This window comes from Myxine glutinosa, chromosome 14 (genome assembly GCF_964187855.1).
Source record: "Myxine glutinosa chromosome 14, kmMyxGlut1.1, whole genome shotgun sequence".
Taxonomy (NCBI): Eukaryota; Metazoa; Chordata; class Myxini; order Myxiniformes; family Myxinidae; genus Myxine; species Myxine glutinosa.
The window spans coordinates 25339047-25352577 of NC_136274.1; the positions used below are offsets into that span (position 1 = coordinate 25339047).

The 13531-nt window shown below is 45.8% G+C and overlaps 1 protein-coding gene and 1 pseudogene across 5 annotated transcripts in view; one reads left to right on the forward strand and one right to left on the reverse strand.

Moving 5' to 3' along the window:
- LOC137439510 (sodium-dependent neutral amino acid transporter B(0)AT1) overlaps positions 1-3096 on the forward strand; it is a 72099-nt gene extending 69003 nt beyond the window's left edge. For 3 of the 4 annotated variants that reach the window (XM_068135326.2, XM_068135327.2, XM_068135328.2), the window contains 2 exons: positions 1303-1465; positions 1613-3096. In XM_068135326.2, coding sequence (XP_067991427.2) covers positions 1303-1465; positions 1613-1909 — 460 coding nt within the window. In that variant the 3' untranslated portion in view covers positions 1910-3096. The remainder of the gene's footprint in view (positions 1-1302; positions 1466-1612) is intronic. The other variant, XM_068135329.2, reaches the window with a different exon arrangement.
- A 2527-nt stretch (positions 3097-5623) lies between these two features.
- LOC137439228 (mitochondrial ornithine transporter 1-like) overlaps positions 5624-13531 on the reverse strand; it is a 29460-nt pseudogene continuing 21552 nt past the window's right edge. Inside the window, exons 5-7 of the transcript XR_013621336.1 lie at positions 10760-10928; positions 9081-9257; positions 5624-6183 (exon numbers count right to left, since the gene is read on the reverse strand). The product of XR_013621336.1 is annotated as a mitochondrial ornithine transporter 1-like (transcript). The remainder of the gene's footprint in view (positions 6184-9080; positions 9258-10759; positions 10929-13531) is intronic.

Here is a 13531-nt window from a genome sequence, read left to right on the forward strand (position 1 = left end):
ACCATTCATTCCCACACCTTTTGTTTGTCCAAGTCTCCCTCAATCTAGGCCTTCAACTCTGCTGTTGGGGTGTCCTCCTTCTCTCTACCGTTCCTTTGGCATCCTGTTACGTATTAATCCGTTCAGTGTACTAGCTCTTCCACGAGTCTGGAATATCTATCTATAATTCCAGTAATCTCTGTACGTCTGTACGTTTGTACGTTTGTTTGTTTGTCTGTGACCGCTGTTTCTCGACAACTACCGGTCCGATATACTTGAAACTTGCCAGGTATATTGCTGGGGACCCGAGGATGTGCCTTTTCAAGGTTTCATATTAATCGGACAATTACTTACCGAGCTATGTCCAAAAAACGATTCAACCAATCAGAGAGCAGCGAACGATCGCGTGTGCCGAACGTGGAGGACACACTCTGCCTCGGATGGCACATTTGAGAGCGTATTCATTTATTTCACGTTTGCAAACTATGTTGGCGTTAAACTATGTTTTAAAACTAATAAAACCGAATTTGCGATTCATTCGCTTTCCTGCGCGTTTGTGCACGCGATGGCGATTTCTTTACCAAACTCCGGAAGCCGTTCGCTTTGGACCAAACCATTGCATGTAAATAGAGGGGGGGGATTGTCACCATACTCGCAAGCCGTTCGCTTTGGACCAAACCATTTCATGTAAATAGAGGGGGGGGGATATAATTTTAGATATAGATATAGTACGGGCAATGCCCTAGTGTATACAAAAATAATAATAACCCTGAACCATCTTGGATCAGGATCAGTCTTTGGGCATAAATTTCCAAACAAGCCAAAAGGTCCAGTCTTTACTCAGTATTATACAGGGTGTTTATAAAGTCTCTATCTATTTCAGAGAAATAATGGGCAACTAAATAGATAGGGACTTTATAAATACCCTGTACACATCTCCAGGCAGACAACGATTGCATGCCACTCAATCGAGTGTTGTGGGATAGGGCTCCTGCATCAACTGGAAATTAACCCTTTGGGTATCACCGACATCTCTCACCAAGAGGCTGAATGGTAGGGCCTGTTTTTCTCCACTTAAGGAAGGTTTATCGTCTTCCACTCCCTTCCTGCCTCTCATCTGTCTAATGTAGGACTTGAAAATTATTGGAATACTACAAAATGTAGTTTAAAAAACATCCAAAGACATGATTAGCAAGAAACATGAAACTTGTAATATTGATATCAATATCAACAAATGTCTTTATCAGTTGAATATTTTTTATGAACTTGAGGCAACGGCCAAAATATCAACAATTTCTGCAACCATTGTCATTGCTAACACAGGTTTAGAGAAGACCTTGAGTTCATGTTGAAACGAAAGCCCAACCCTGTGTGGATTGTGATGTGGGGATTCATCAGCCCTGCAGTTATATGCATTATATTGGTAGCATACATCATCGTAGAGTCCCAAAACACCCTGGAGTATGAGGCCTGGGACCCCAGCAATGTGAGTTCTCTGGGTCACAAAAAAAAAACGTTAAACATAAACAAACACCCCTCTTCTAAGAGGAGGTCAGTCAGGAAAAATGTTCATCTTTCAACTAAAGGTTTAATATACACCTTCTTCAAATTTCCTTTTTTACCCATTCCTCAGCCCGAGTTCCCCGACAAGTTGATGCTGGAGTATCCCACCTGGGTTGTCGCCATCTTATCGCTGCTATCAGCTCTGCCATGTGCCTGCGTACCTGGTATTGCCATATACAAGTGGATCACATCTCGCTATCAAAAGGACAAGAATGAAGTCCAAGATATTGTGATAGGGGACATCAGTGTGGTGTACAACCCCAATAATGATAACGACGCGACGGCAGACAACGATCGAATGGGCTTCCCTCAACATCCAATTTTGTTTCAAAATATAACTTACAAACCAGGAGCAAACGAGTTTTGAAAGACTGGTGTAATCGAGGAGGCTTCTGCCCGTCTACTTTGTGCATGAATTATGGAGACATCCCTGCGGTTAATGAAAGGATGACAAAAGAGATACATTACATTACCCTCCACTCCCCACAAAAAAGAAAAAGAAAAAAGAAAGATGGAATTAAAACAACTATTCAAACAGTAAACAAGATGGCGTGTTAAGGCATTACAGTTGATGTGAGAAATTACGAAACCTTCAATGAAGTTGAAAAGGTGTTTTCTGCAGGAATTACTCAAAATCCATGTGTGGGATTTCGATCAAAAGTTTATGGATTTCTGTAATAACCAAAGTGAATATGTATTAAGTTTGTCCCAAAAATACCGTCTTCAGTGGGTCATCCTTTCGCGTCAGATCCTAGTTCTCCCGTCCACGACCGTCCCAACACTTGCGCGTGACGAGCCTGCAAGTCTGACTTGGCTGCATCTCAGAGAAGGAAACCGACTGAAGACGTCACGGTCTACACTCCTTCGTCAAATTTTGGGACAGTATTCAGTGTTGAGCTCTGAACGGCAATTATTGTGATATTTATTTATTTTGTTTGTGCGGCCGCATAGGTGGGATTTAATTGCTGAGCCAACATAGCCATGGCTTACATTTATGTTGGAGAAGCAGTACCGTATTTACAATAAGATAATTCACCAAATGAAAGTATGCGATGCAACGTTGCATTTCGAGGAACGTCTTCACAGGAATGGGACAGTCGTTCAGGCCTTTTCAATTGGTTCCTTCACAAGTAAACACCGGTGACCAAGTCTAGTTCGAGCCCCGAGATTTTGAGCTGGAGGTCGAGTCCGACTGTCGAGGTATTTTCGTTTGGGACATCTTCTCAAGGTTTGAAGTCAAAGTCTGAGAACCCAAACTTGAGTCCAAGTCAGAATCCAATTTGTGAGGTCCAATTCCGAGTCTCGAGGAAACCCTAAAAAGCTGAAGCAAATTAAAAGTAAGGCATCTAGAAAGCGATAGGTGTCAAATAGAACACCATTTAACGATCAGAAAATTAACTGCCTGCACTATTAGATCTTGCATGACTCGATTAAAGTGTATTTGGATGATTTATCAGCAATGAAGTGAAAGACCAAACATGCCAATGAAGCTGATGATGTGATGTGACATTTAACCTCCAGGTTACTATTCAATAAAGATGTGGGAGCACACTCGCCTCTGAACTGTCCTGTCTAGCCTGAGTTTGATTCCCGAGCCAGCTATAAACAGCCATCCTGGTGCTGCACAGGCAGGGTGATTCATCGATCTGTGCTGTCACTTGGATGGACGTTATACCGGGTGTCCCGCCTGCCGCTACGTTAAACATCCCACAGTATCCTTTGTGTAGTGTAGCTGAGCTGTCGCCAGCACCCTGAAAAATTCCAAAATCCTGCTCTAACCTACAGTGGGCACTGCATCAACCGCACAACTGCACCACCCAGCACATTATGCCACCCGCAGCTTGACTGCAAACGTCACAAGGTCTGGAAGAAGGAAGAAATGGGAAGAAGGCAAACATGTAACAAAATTAAAAACCAGGAACATATCAAGCATTTTCAAAAGCAGATAGGAAAGTGATTAGAAATCACTTTCTAAGTGACCAGGCTAAACTTCTTTTTTTATGAAGGATATGCCATCACCACAACGTTTGCCAAACATCGAGCGTTTTCTTAACGGAATTAGAAATAAAATACTATAGAGATATACTGTAGAGATATAAATACTATAGAGATATACTATAGAGATATGCTATAGAGATATAAATACTATAGAGATATAAATACTGTTATGTCTGGTGGGTAGTGATATGTAGAGCAGATAGAGCTGAGTAGGTAACATGCTTCGAGGTGTCGCGGTAAGGAAAACTACCTGTAATAAGTTCATGTGTAGGCGTTTTGTCGGGTAAGGAGTATACTTGTGAATCTACCAGGAGGTTCGTGTGTTAAGTAGAGTTAGGGATTAATGGGTAGCGACCCTGTGTGTCCTCACCTGGTTAGCCAAACCTTTGTCCCTTTTGGCACTGCACACCACATAGACATTCCGACAAGTCCTTAGTGCAACACTAAATAACACCCTCCCCCTGACATGACTTAGGAAGAAACCAGGCCAGGACACCGCCGCATGGCCGCCGCCATTTACACCTCCGACAGGCCTATCCACCTTGAGTACCACGCCGAGGAGGGCTGTGATCTGTTGGCGCGAATGGACGCGGAAGGCGCGAAGCGGGTCGACAAAGGGCGGGAAGTTACGAGGCTCTGGTTGGGTGCCGCGCTTCGGCTGATGTCACCGCCCGAGGTTATAAAAAGAGCGCGCGGAACTCTGCGTGCAAATTTCTGGCCCTGGCAGTCCCGGTGCGATCTCGAGTGGGGAGAGTCCTGTCCCTGGTGGCGTTGGTTCGCAGTACACGGCCCGAGTTGACCAGTAGTTGAGTTGCCCTCTTGATGTTTGGACATCTACGCTCGTGCTCTGGCAGTCTCTAGCGGTGCTCGGTTTTCTTCGTCTGGCGCAACCCGAGTTGGGTCGTAGCCCGAGTGGAGTTCGCTTGCTTTTGACCTCATTTGGAGTCGCCGGCCTGCGTTGGACGCGCGGTGCTTTTTTCGTGGTGCTGGGAGCGGTGCTCTGGAGTTTGGAGTGAGGCTTCGTGGGTACATCGGGGCCAAACGGAGCCATGTTGGACAGCAGCCAAATACAAGACGACAAAGACCAGATAAGCCCGAGCTCCGCGGTTACACTTTACATAACGAACAGGTTTCTTTCGTATTCCATTCCTTTGTTCTTGTTTGTTGAGTCTGGTGTGCGGGATCCCGAATATAGGATTTAGTTTATTTGATTGCCGTCGCGTTTCATTGTTATCGGGTCCGTGAATAAATCTTTATTTTTGTACATTTTAATTCGGTGTCGCGTGCATTCATTTCCCTGCAGCTGCCGTCGTTTCACCAAGGTAAGTGCTTTCGCCGCAGCCTCCATTTTCCTTCTTCCTCCCGCGTGGCCATAGCCGAATCCGTGTTTTGTCATTGCCTCCGAATAAGACCGTTTAGGCCATCCACGACTCTGGTGTTAACCGGAGTTGCGCGACAATACTATAGAGTAGAGATAACGCTGGATATTAATCATGGTCTAGTGCAGGCCTGTGTTGCCCCACTCCTACAGTGAGCAGAGGGGGTGGGGGAAGGGAAGGGGATTTCAGACATGAGTGCACATGGCCCTTTGTCCATACCTGATGAAGGCCACTCTACAGCTGAAATTTGTCTCAATTGACAAAACTTCAAGAAGTTTGTGTTTTTGTATCCTCCCCCCTGCGGATCGAATCGTGCACAGGTAGTGCTCTTAAAGTACCTTTGAGTCGTCGAGTCTGGGTTTGATTCTCGATCCGTCTATAAATTGCCAAATTGGTGTTTCGCAGGAAAGCCGAGGCATCGACGAGGACATCGTTCCTCGGATGGACGTTAGGCCGGGTGTTCCATCTCCTATTATTTGCTGTTGGATGTTAAAGATCCCACGGTGTCTTTTGTAACAGAGTATGCGATTGTCGCTGGAAATGCTGGAGTGAACATGCAACCCCCGGGCCAAACTCTTTCTTAAATCCCGATAGAGAATGCATTTGCAGGTGTCGCATCTGGGGTTCTAGCTATTTTGCAATTAACGGATTATTTGTTTGTGCAGTTTCTCACAAGATACAAACCAAGGCTAGACAGCTCTGATGCAAGTATGAATCCCTCGAGAGTCTTGAGTTTCGGCTATCCTGTAAGCCCTGTATCAACATAACAAGAAACCAACAATTAAAATTATTATTTTATTAAAATAACAATTTACGAACAATCCTAAATATTTTTTATTACATTTGGAGGATGGCAAGATATTGAATGTGATTTAAAATAAAGAAAATACTTGTAAAAAAAACAAAGGAAGTTAATATGACGGGATAAATGAGAGAGATGGTAAATCAAAATTTAAGATCACTCATTCATAGTTGTAATGAATACACCACTCCAAATCAAAACAACCATAACACTACCGAACAACCAACACCACCACGAAACCACTACTTGCAGAGTTGAAACAAATGAAAGAAAGGAGGTGGAAAACACAATTAACATGGGAATAGTGCAAACAAGGACGTTGCATGGCTATCTTGGCCAATTAATGCTGCAGTTTGGTGTTGAGGAAGTATCTGGTCATCTCAAAGACCCAGAAGAGCACGCCATTGGAAGGGAAAGCTCTAATTAGAGTTGGGGTGAGGCCTGAGTACAACACCTGCCATCCTGAAATGGAAACACACAGGGCCAAAACTCGAGTCCAGCAGAGATTGAGTGAGAGTGAGAGTGAGAGTGAGAGTGAGAGAGAGAGAGAGAGAGAGAGAGAGAGAGAGAGAGAGAGAGAGAGAGAGAGAGAGAGAGAGAGAGAGAGACTGTGCTAAATGTACTCGTAAATGGCCCAGGCCAGACAAGCCTTAGGACTGGGCCCAAAAATGACATACATTATATCTGAATTTCCTATTTAGGCATTATTTATGATCAGCTATACCGAATGCATAAGTGTACGGAATCAAAGGTACTTCGATCTTTCGATGTGACGTCGTTGTGGACAAGGAACGGACATAATTACCAAAATGATAACCTTTGATAAACGGACATTATGTCATCTTTAAAGTACCGACTGCTGCACAGTGAGTATTAGCTCACTGTAAAAGATGTACATATTATGTACTACTAATATGCGACCACAACCATTGTTGGCCATGTTGTGGAACCTCGGCCGAGGCCCTCACTTTTTAATTCGTTTTCTCCGCAACTGCTTGAGCTGAAAACTTTCAACATAGCAGCTCCTGTCCATGGAGATTGGAGAATGACTCAACAAAGTTACATGATGATTGGATGGAAAATTGTGGCCGGCGTTCCAAAATGTCTATTTTCTGTAGGCATGGGTTGCAGGGTGTTATCAGGAATAAATGGCTTTGACGTCGCTTCACTCGGTCGAATAAAGGGATTGGAGTAAATTGCTGATTGTAACAGTACATGTGTTGTGTAAACAGAAAAATACGTTATCAATTGATCCCAAAAGCCTCTCAAATCAGTTATGCAGCCATCTTATTGCAAATGTGGGCTGACATGATGGCCTAGACTCTAGAGGTACCCACATTCACCTGTAAACTGTCTAGCCAGGGTTTGAATCTCGGCCCAGCCCAGTCATCCCGGTGTTTCCTAAGCAGGGTGATTCGTCGATGTGTGTGCCGTCACTTGGATGGACGTTAAACTGGGCGTACCATCTGCTACCATTAGTTGGCGGACGTTAAAGATCCCACGGTGTCCTTTGCACCGTGAGATCAAGAGTAGGCGAGCTACTGCCGGTACCCTGAACAAATTCTAAATTACTGCCTAAACCTCCAGGGGGCATCAGTGGCACAGACATGCCCTCAGCCAATGATGCTAGCCTAGCAGCCTTGTGCTGCACCTGAACGAAGACGATGAGAATGTGAAATTTCAATCCTGTACATCATTCAGATAAAATATTTGAGAAAGGTGAACTACTCAGTGGGTACATTAAAATTACATTCAAATACAGTGCACTTGAATTAAAATTACGTCTTTGAGATGAATTGTGATACGAGAGCAAAGGCCAACTATGGGAATGAATAAATAGAAGAATGAAACTTTTGTCTCAAAGACTATTCATTCAAAGAGTCCACAGGAAATTAGAATTTTATTTTATTTTAAACTGCAGCATAAATTAAGGTGAAGAAGGTTTTTCTGCTGCACAAATACACTACATGGCCAAAGGTATGCGGACACCCCTTCTAATTAGTGGATTCGGCTGTTTCAGTCACACCCATTGCTGACAGGTATATATAATCAAACACACAGCCATGCAATCTCCATAGACAAACATTGGCAGTAGAAAGGGCCGTACTGAAGAGCTCAGTGACTTTCAACGTGGCACCGTCATAGAATTCCACGTGCCATCTTTCCAACAAGTCAGTTCGTCAAATTTCTGCCCTGCTAGAGCTGCCCCGGTCAACTGTAAGTGCTGTTATTGTGAAGTGGAAACGTCACGGAGCAACAACGGCTCAGCCGTGTTGTGGTAGGCCACACAAGCTCACAGAACGGGACCACTGAGTGCTGAAGCACGTAGCATGTAAAAATCGTCTGTCCTCGGTTGCAATACTCACTACCGAGTTCCAAACTGCCTCTGGAAGTAACGTCAGCACAACAACAGTTCGCCGGGAGCTTCGTGAAATGGGTTTCCATGGCCGAGCAGCCGCACACAAGCCTAAGATCACCATGCGCAATGCCAAACGTCGGCTGGAGTGGTGTAAAGCTCACTGCCATTGGACTCTGGAACAGTGGAAACGCGTTCTCTGGAGTGATGAATCACGCTTCACCATCTGGCAGTCCAACGGACAAATCTGGGTTTGGCGGATGCCAGGAGAACGCTACCTGTCCGAATGCATAGTGCCAACTGTAAAGTTTGGTGAAGGAGGAATAATGGACTGGGGCTGTTTTTCATGGTTCGGGCTGGACCCCTTAGTTCCAGTGAAGGGAAATCTTAACGCTACAGCATACAATGACATTCCAGACGATTGTGTGCTTCCATCTTTGTGGCAACAGTTTGGGGAAGGCCCTTTGCTGTTTCAGCATGATAATGCCCCCGTGCACAAAGCAAAGTCCATACAGAAATGGTTTGTCGAGATCGGTGTGGAAGAACTTGACTGGCCTGCACAGAGCCCTGACCTCAACCCCATCGAGCATCTTTGGGATGAATTGGAACGCTGACTGCGAGCCAGGCCCAACCTCACTAATGCTCTTGTGGCTGAATGAAAGCAAATCCCCACAGCAATGTTCCAACATCTAGTGGAAAACCTTCCCAGAAGAGTGGAGGCTGTTATAGCAGCAAAGGGGAGACCAACTACGTATTAATGCCCATGATTATGGAATAAGATGTTCAATGAGCACATATGGGTGTGATGTTCAGGTGTCCACATACTTTTGGCCATGTAGTGTATATTCTTGAAGGTGGAAAGTGGGGCAATTACCATTTTCCGCTGTCACGAAGGACTTCACAGTAAATAAAAATTCAGAGCCACACGTAAGAAAAAGAATCATATGTTACAGCAATGATTGATTCCAAACATGCATAACACCTGGATGAAAACCCAAACCACCTTGAGTACGGAGTATGGAAGAGAAGAAGTGGAAGAAGTGACGCGGTGGTGGGAGTCCATGCCCAGCACAATGAGCCACCCTGATCTGCATCCTGGACTTCACAGAGTCTATCGGGTAAACGGCTAACCAGAACATGATGCCCCCGACTCCCCCTGCCGTTATAACAGACAGGTGACCTAGGCACATGCGTGATCACGAGTACATCATTTCACATGGTCATTGTAAACATGATACCTGAGCATAATTACAATGGTTATACTTGTAGGAACATAGCCTAGTGTTGGCTTAGCGGTTAGGGTGCTGGCTTGGGATCCTGGGTTCGAATCCCGGTCGATCGTTGAATTAACGCCAGGGGGTTTACTCAGCCTGTCATCCTTCCGAGGTCAGCAAATTGAGTACCATCTTGCTGGGATGAATGTGCCGGTGTGTGCCCCGGTTTAGAATAGGTACACCGTATCCCTGCGTGTCGTAAGAGGCAACTAAAGGGTTGGCGTCGGAAGGGCATCTGGCCATAAAAACATTGCCTCAAAAAGGGAACCATAATTATTGTCATGGTCATAATTGCCATGGCAAGGCTATCCCCCGCTCTAGCAGGGAAAATGGCCTTAAAAAGGGAATATATACTTGTAGGAACATTTCTAAAGCTCAGCATTTTCTCAACATCACTGGCTCTCATAGGAGCATACACCACTGAACACCCCACCCACTCACCTCCCCCCTCCCCCCCATCCCCCCGCCTCTCCACCATCCTCCCGCTGAACCATCCCACCCAGCGTGGAAATATTTTGCACTGAACAATGTTGTGGAACTATTCTGCACCGATTATTGGCCTATTCTGCACCTCATGTGCTCTACATGCATTGGGCAAATATGCACCAATACCTGTCCCATTAATGATTCTGAAAACATTTCTGCCTGATCTTATGATATGAGTATGTTAAAACTTCCATTTTCTGTGGCTGGCATCATTGAAGACATTTTCTTTGAATTCCCCGTACCCCAAAACCTGGGTCTAAGCACCAAAATCACCTTCCTATGACAAGTAATAACAGAGTTATGGATCTTTTAGTGTTTTGCTTATATCCACGAATTGTGGTGCTTGCCATCTTGGATTCTGAGTTTTCCTTAAGTGGGATTTTTGTGGATTTTACTCCATGATGCTAAATAGACATCAAAGCAACTTTACTGAAAACAAATCAGCTTTCAACATTTTTTCTTAGTTCTAATTGATATTCAGCTAATGCTCTTGTGTTATTTGGCAGAAAGGGAGGTTTGGCCCAAGTCTATCATGATTGGACTGGACAGCTCGGACGTTCAACTGGAGCCGATTTGGACAGAAATTTGTAATTTGTTCATGGTTCTGGCAATACCTCACCTACTCTTCACAAAATACACTGTGGGATCTTTAAAACGTCCACCAGCTAATACTAGCATAACCGGACACCCGGCTTAACGTCCACTTGAGAGACGATGCAATTTGTGATTCAATGTCCTGCTTGTGAAGCAGCAAGACCGTTTGTATTCGTGTCAGGAATCAAACCCAAGCTCCATAGTAGTGCAAAGGTAAGTGTGCACCAGCTTGTCAGACCCACAAATGAATCAAGGTAGTCATGACAAATACCGTGAAAAAAATGAATGAATAAATACATTGTTACTTTCAAAAGAGCATTGGTCTGACCGAGTGAATTATCGGTGCAGACTGGAGTTGAAAGCATAGAACGTGTCCACTGGTATCCAGCGAAGTAAAAGAAGTATCCAGGCATCTCGCGGGCGATGGTGCTTGTTAGGCCTGTAAACAGGCCCCGAAATCCTTCCTCCCTGAGGACTGCTTGGACTACTGCCCAGGCCTTACTGGGATGGACAAGCATTCATTAACCACACAAATCCTAATTTATGTCAATAAATTATCCTTTAAATAGAATATAAAATGGAAATAACCATTGTACCATGTATGATGTGTGTGTGTGTATGTATGTATGTATGTATGTATGTATGTATGTATGTATGTATGTGTATATATATATATATATATATATATATATATATATATATATATATATATATATATATATTGTTGCGGATATGAGATTGGCATCCATCCATATCCGCTTGTAAATATTCCCCTATTTCCTCCATACTTCCCAACTATCCCCAATCCCCCATTCCCTAGTCCCATTTTCTGTAAACAACACTCTGTAGACCCGACCTCCCCCTATTTCCCCCATTAAATGTCGCATCCAGGTCCACCGCATCTCACGTAGACAACTATAGGACATCTTGCTAGTTATTCTTAGTCTATGTCAGTTAAGGACTCGTTTCCATTAATTGTGACTCTTCGTTGCACCAGAATGTGATTGTATGGCACCGTTAGGAAGTTTAGGACCTCCCAATACCTCCCCGCAGCTCTTCCTCACGGTTCAGCAACAACAACAGCAACAGCAACAACAACAACAGCGGCGGCGGCGCGGGGAGTGTGCGTCCTCACTCCGGCTTGGTTGGTGGGGGGTGTTGGGAGGGCACCATGCCTTTCCAACGAGCCGCCATCAAGCATGTGCTCGACGGGGTTACCAAGTAGGGGCTCGCTGTCAGCTCCTCGTCAAGGGCGGAGCCCGGTAACCCCCGCACCCAATAGAAGCGGCGGACCGATCCCATCTGGGGCGGAGCCAACGAGCCAAGGGTGTGTCACTCCCCGCTGAGCATGCGCAGGAAGAGGGAGGTGACGTAAGATGCGCCCTCAGCTTGGAGAGAGAAGGACGCCACCTCCGAGCGCTGTGACACCTCCCCGCATCTCTGGACTGGACCGTGCTTGATTCTGTCCCTGAGCCAAGGTGCACCTTGTGCTATCGACTGCCTGTCCTTCCCTGCCATCAATCCCTGTGTAAGTCAGTCTTGTTCCGTTTGTCTGTGGTCTGTCGGGGATAGATAAGGTTGTGTCTAAGTGCCTATCTCTTCTGTGTCTTTACCTCATTGCCTTGTAATCTACCCCTTTTCTCCCCCACTAATTATATCCTCCTCCAGAGGTCTTGAGAACTGTACCCCTTGCGTCGTTTCATTTATCCCAGTCGTTATGTCCTTTCCTTCATTGATTTAGCATAGCGCGATTTGGTCAACGTCGGGTGGAATCGGGTAAGTTGGGGGTAATCGGGTAAACTGTGCGAACACGGCGGCCATTCCGCTCGGCCCATCATAACATCTGAAGCCGTGTCCGTAACAATTGGTGTCGGGAAGTGGGATTGGACCCGAAGCGTGCTTCACGCGCTCAAAATTATTAACGGTGAAATTTGTTTTGTTTTAAAATAAAAACCCGAATTTTGAAAGTCGCGCTATGGCAGATCAAGACGGCTGGGTTCCGGTAGAGGAGAGTGAGGCAGGGTCGATCCAGGACCAAATTGAGGGACATGAGGAGAGCGAAGCAGTGAGGGCGGCAGGTTCGCAAAATGGCGTCCTCGCGCACGAGGTGGCGGGCGCGCAAAATGGCGCCTCGCACATGGCTACGGCGGCCGCACCCGCTGCACAAGTGGGAGGGATGGCCCAAATGCAGGCCCTCATGGAGCAATTTATGGCGCAAATGCAGGCGTCCCTCAAACTGCAGAGTGAGCAATTGGGGGTAATGGGGAACCGGATGGATGCTCAGGGTGAGCGATTGGAGGGCCAAATGGGGGTAATGAGGGACGAAGCGAGGGGTACCGGTGAGGGATTAGACAAGAAATTAGAGGGGTTAGACAATGGGATAGAAGGGGTGAAACATGGGTTAATGGGGGTGGAAAATAGAATGGCTGCCCAGGAGAATCAGATAGAGGGAGTGAAAAATGGGTTAGAGGGGTTAGAAAACAGTATGGAAGGCAAATTGAGGGACATGAGGGACCAAGCGGAAAGGGAAGTTAAAAAAATGGGGCAGCAGATAGAGGGGGTCAGAATGGGGGTAGAAACTAAATTGGATGCTCACAGGGAGGAAATGGAGCAGATGAGGGTGGCATCTGGGCAGGAGATGCAAGTGATGGGAGAGGAGATCAGAAGAGGTGTGAGTGAGGAGGTCGGAGGAGTGCGCGAGGAGGTGAGGCACTGTAAGGAGCGCATGGAGAAGGAGGTGAGAAAGGGGACTGTAAAATTGCAAGGTGGTATAGAGGAGTTGACGCTGGGGGTAGAACAACTGACGGAGGGACAAAAAGAACTAACGGAGCAGGTTCAAAGGAACACTGCGGTACTAGGAGGGTTAAGAGCGACACAAAACGACATAAAAAATGACTTGATAGCGACACAGAGGCAATGTCAGATGGTACGTGAGGGACTGACAACGAGGTTGGACGAGGTGACAGAGGTAATGGAGACGAAGGACCGGCAGGTGAGGAGGCACATGGAAACGGTCAAGGTAGCCTTAGAGGACGAACTTGAGGAGACGCACCGGGAAATAAAAGAGGTGAAGCAGAAATTAGAAGAAGTGGAAGAAGGG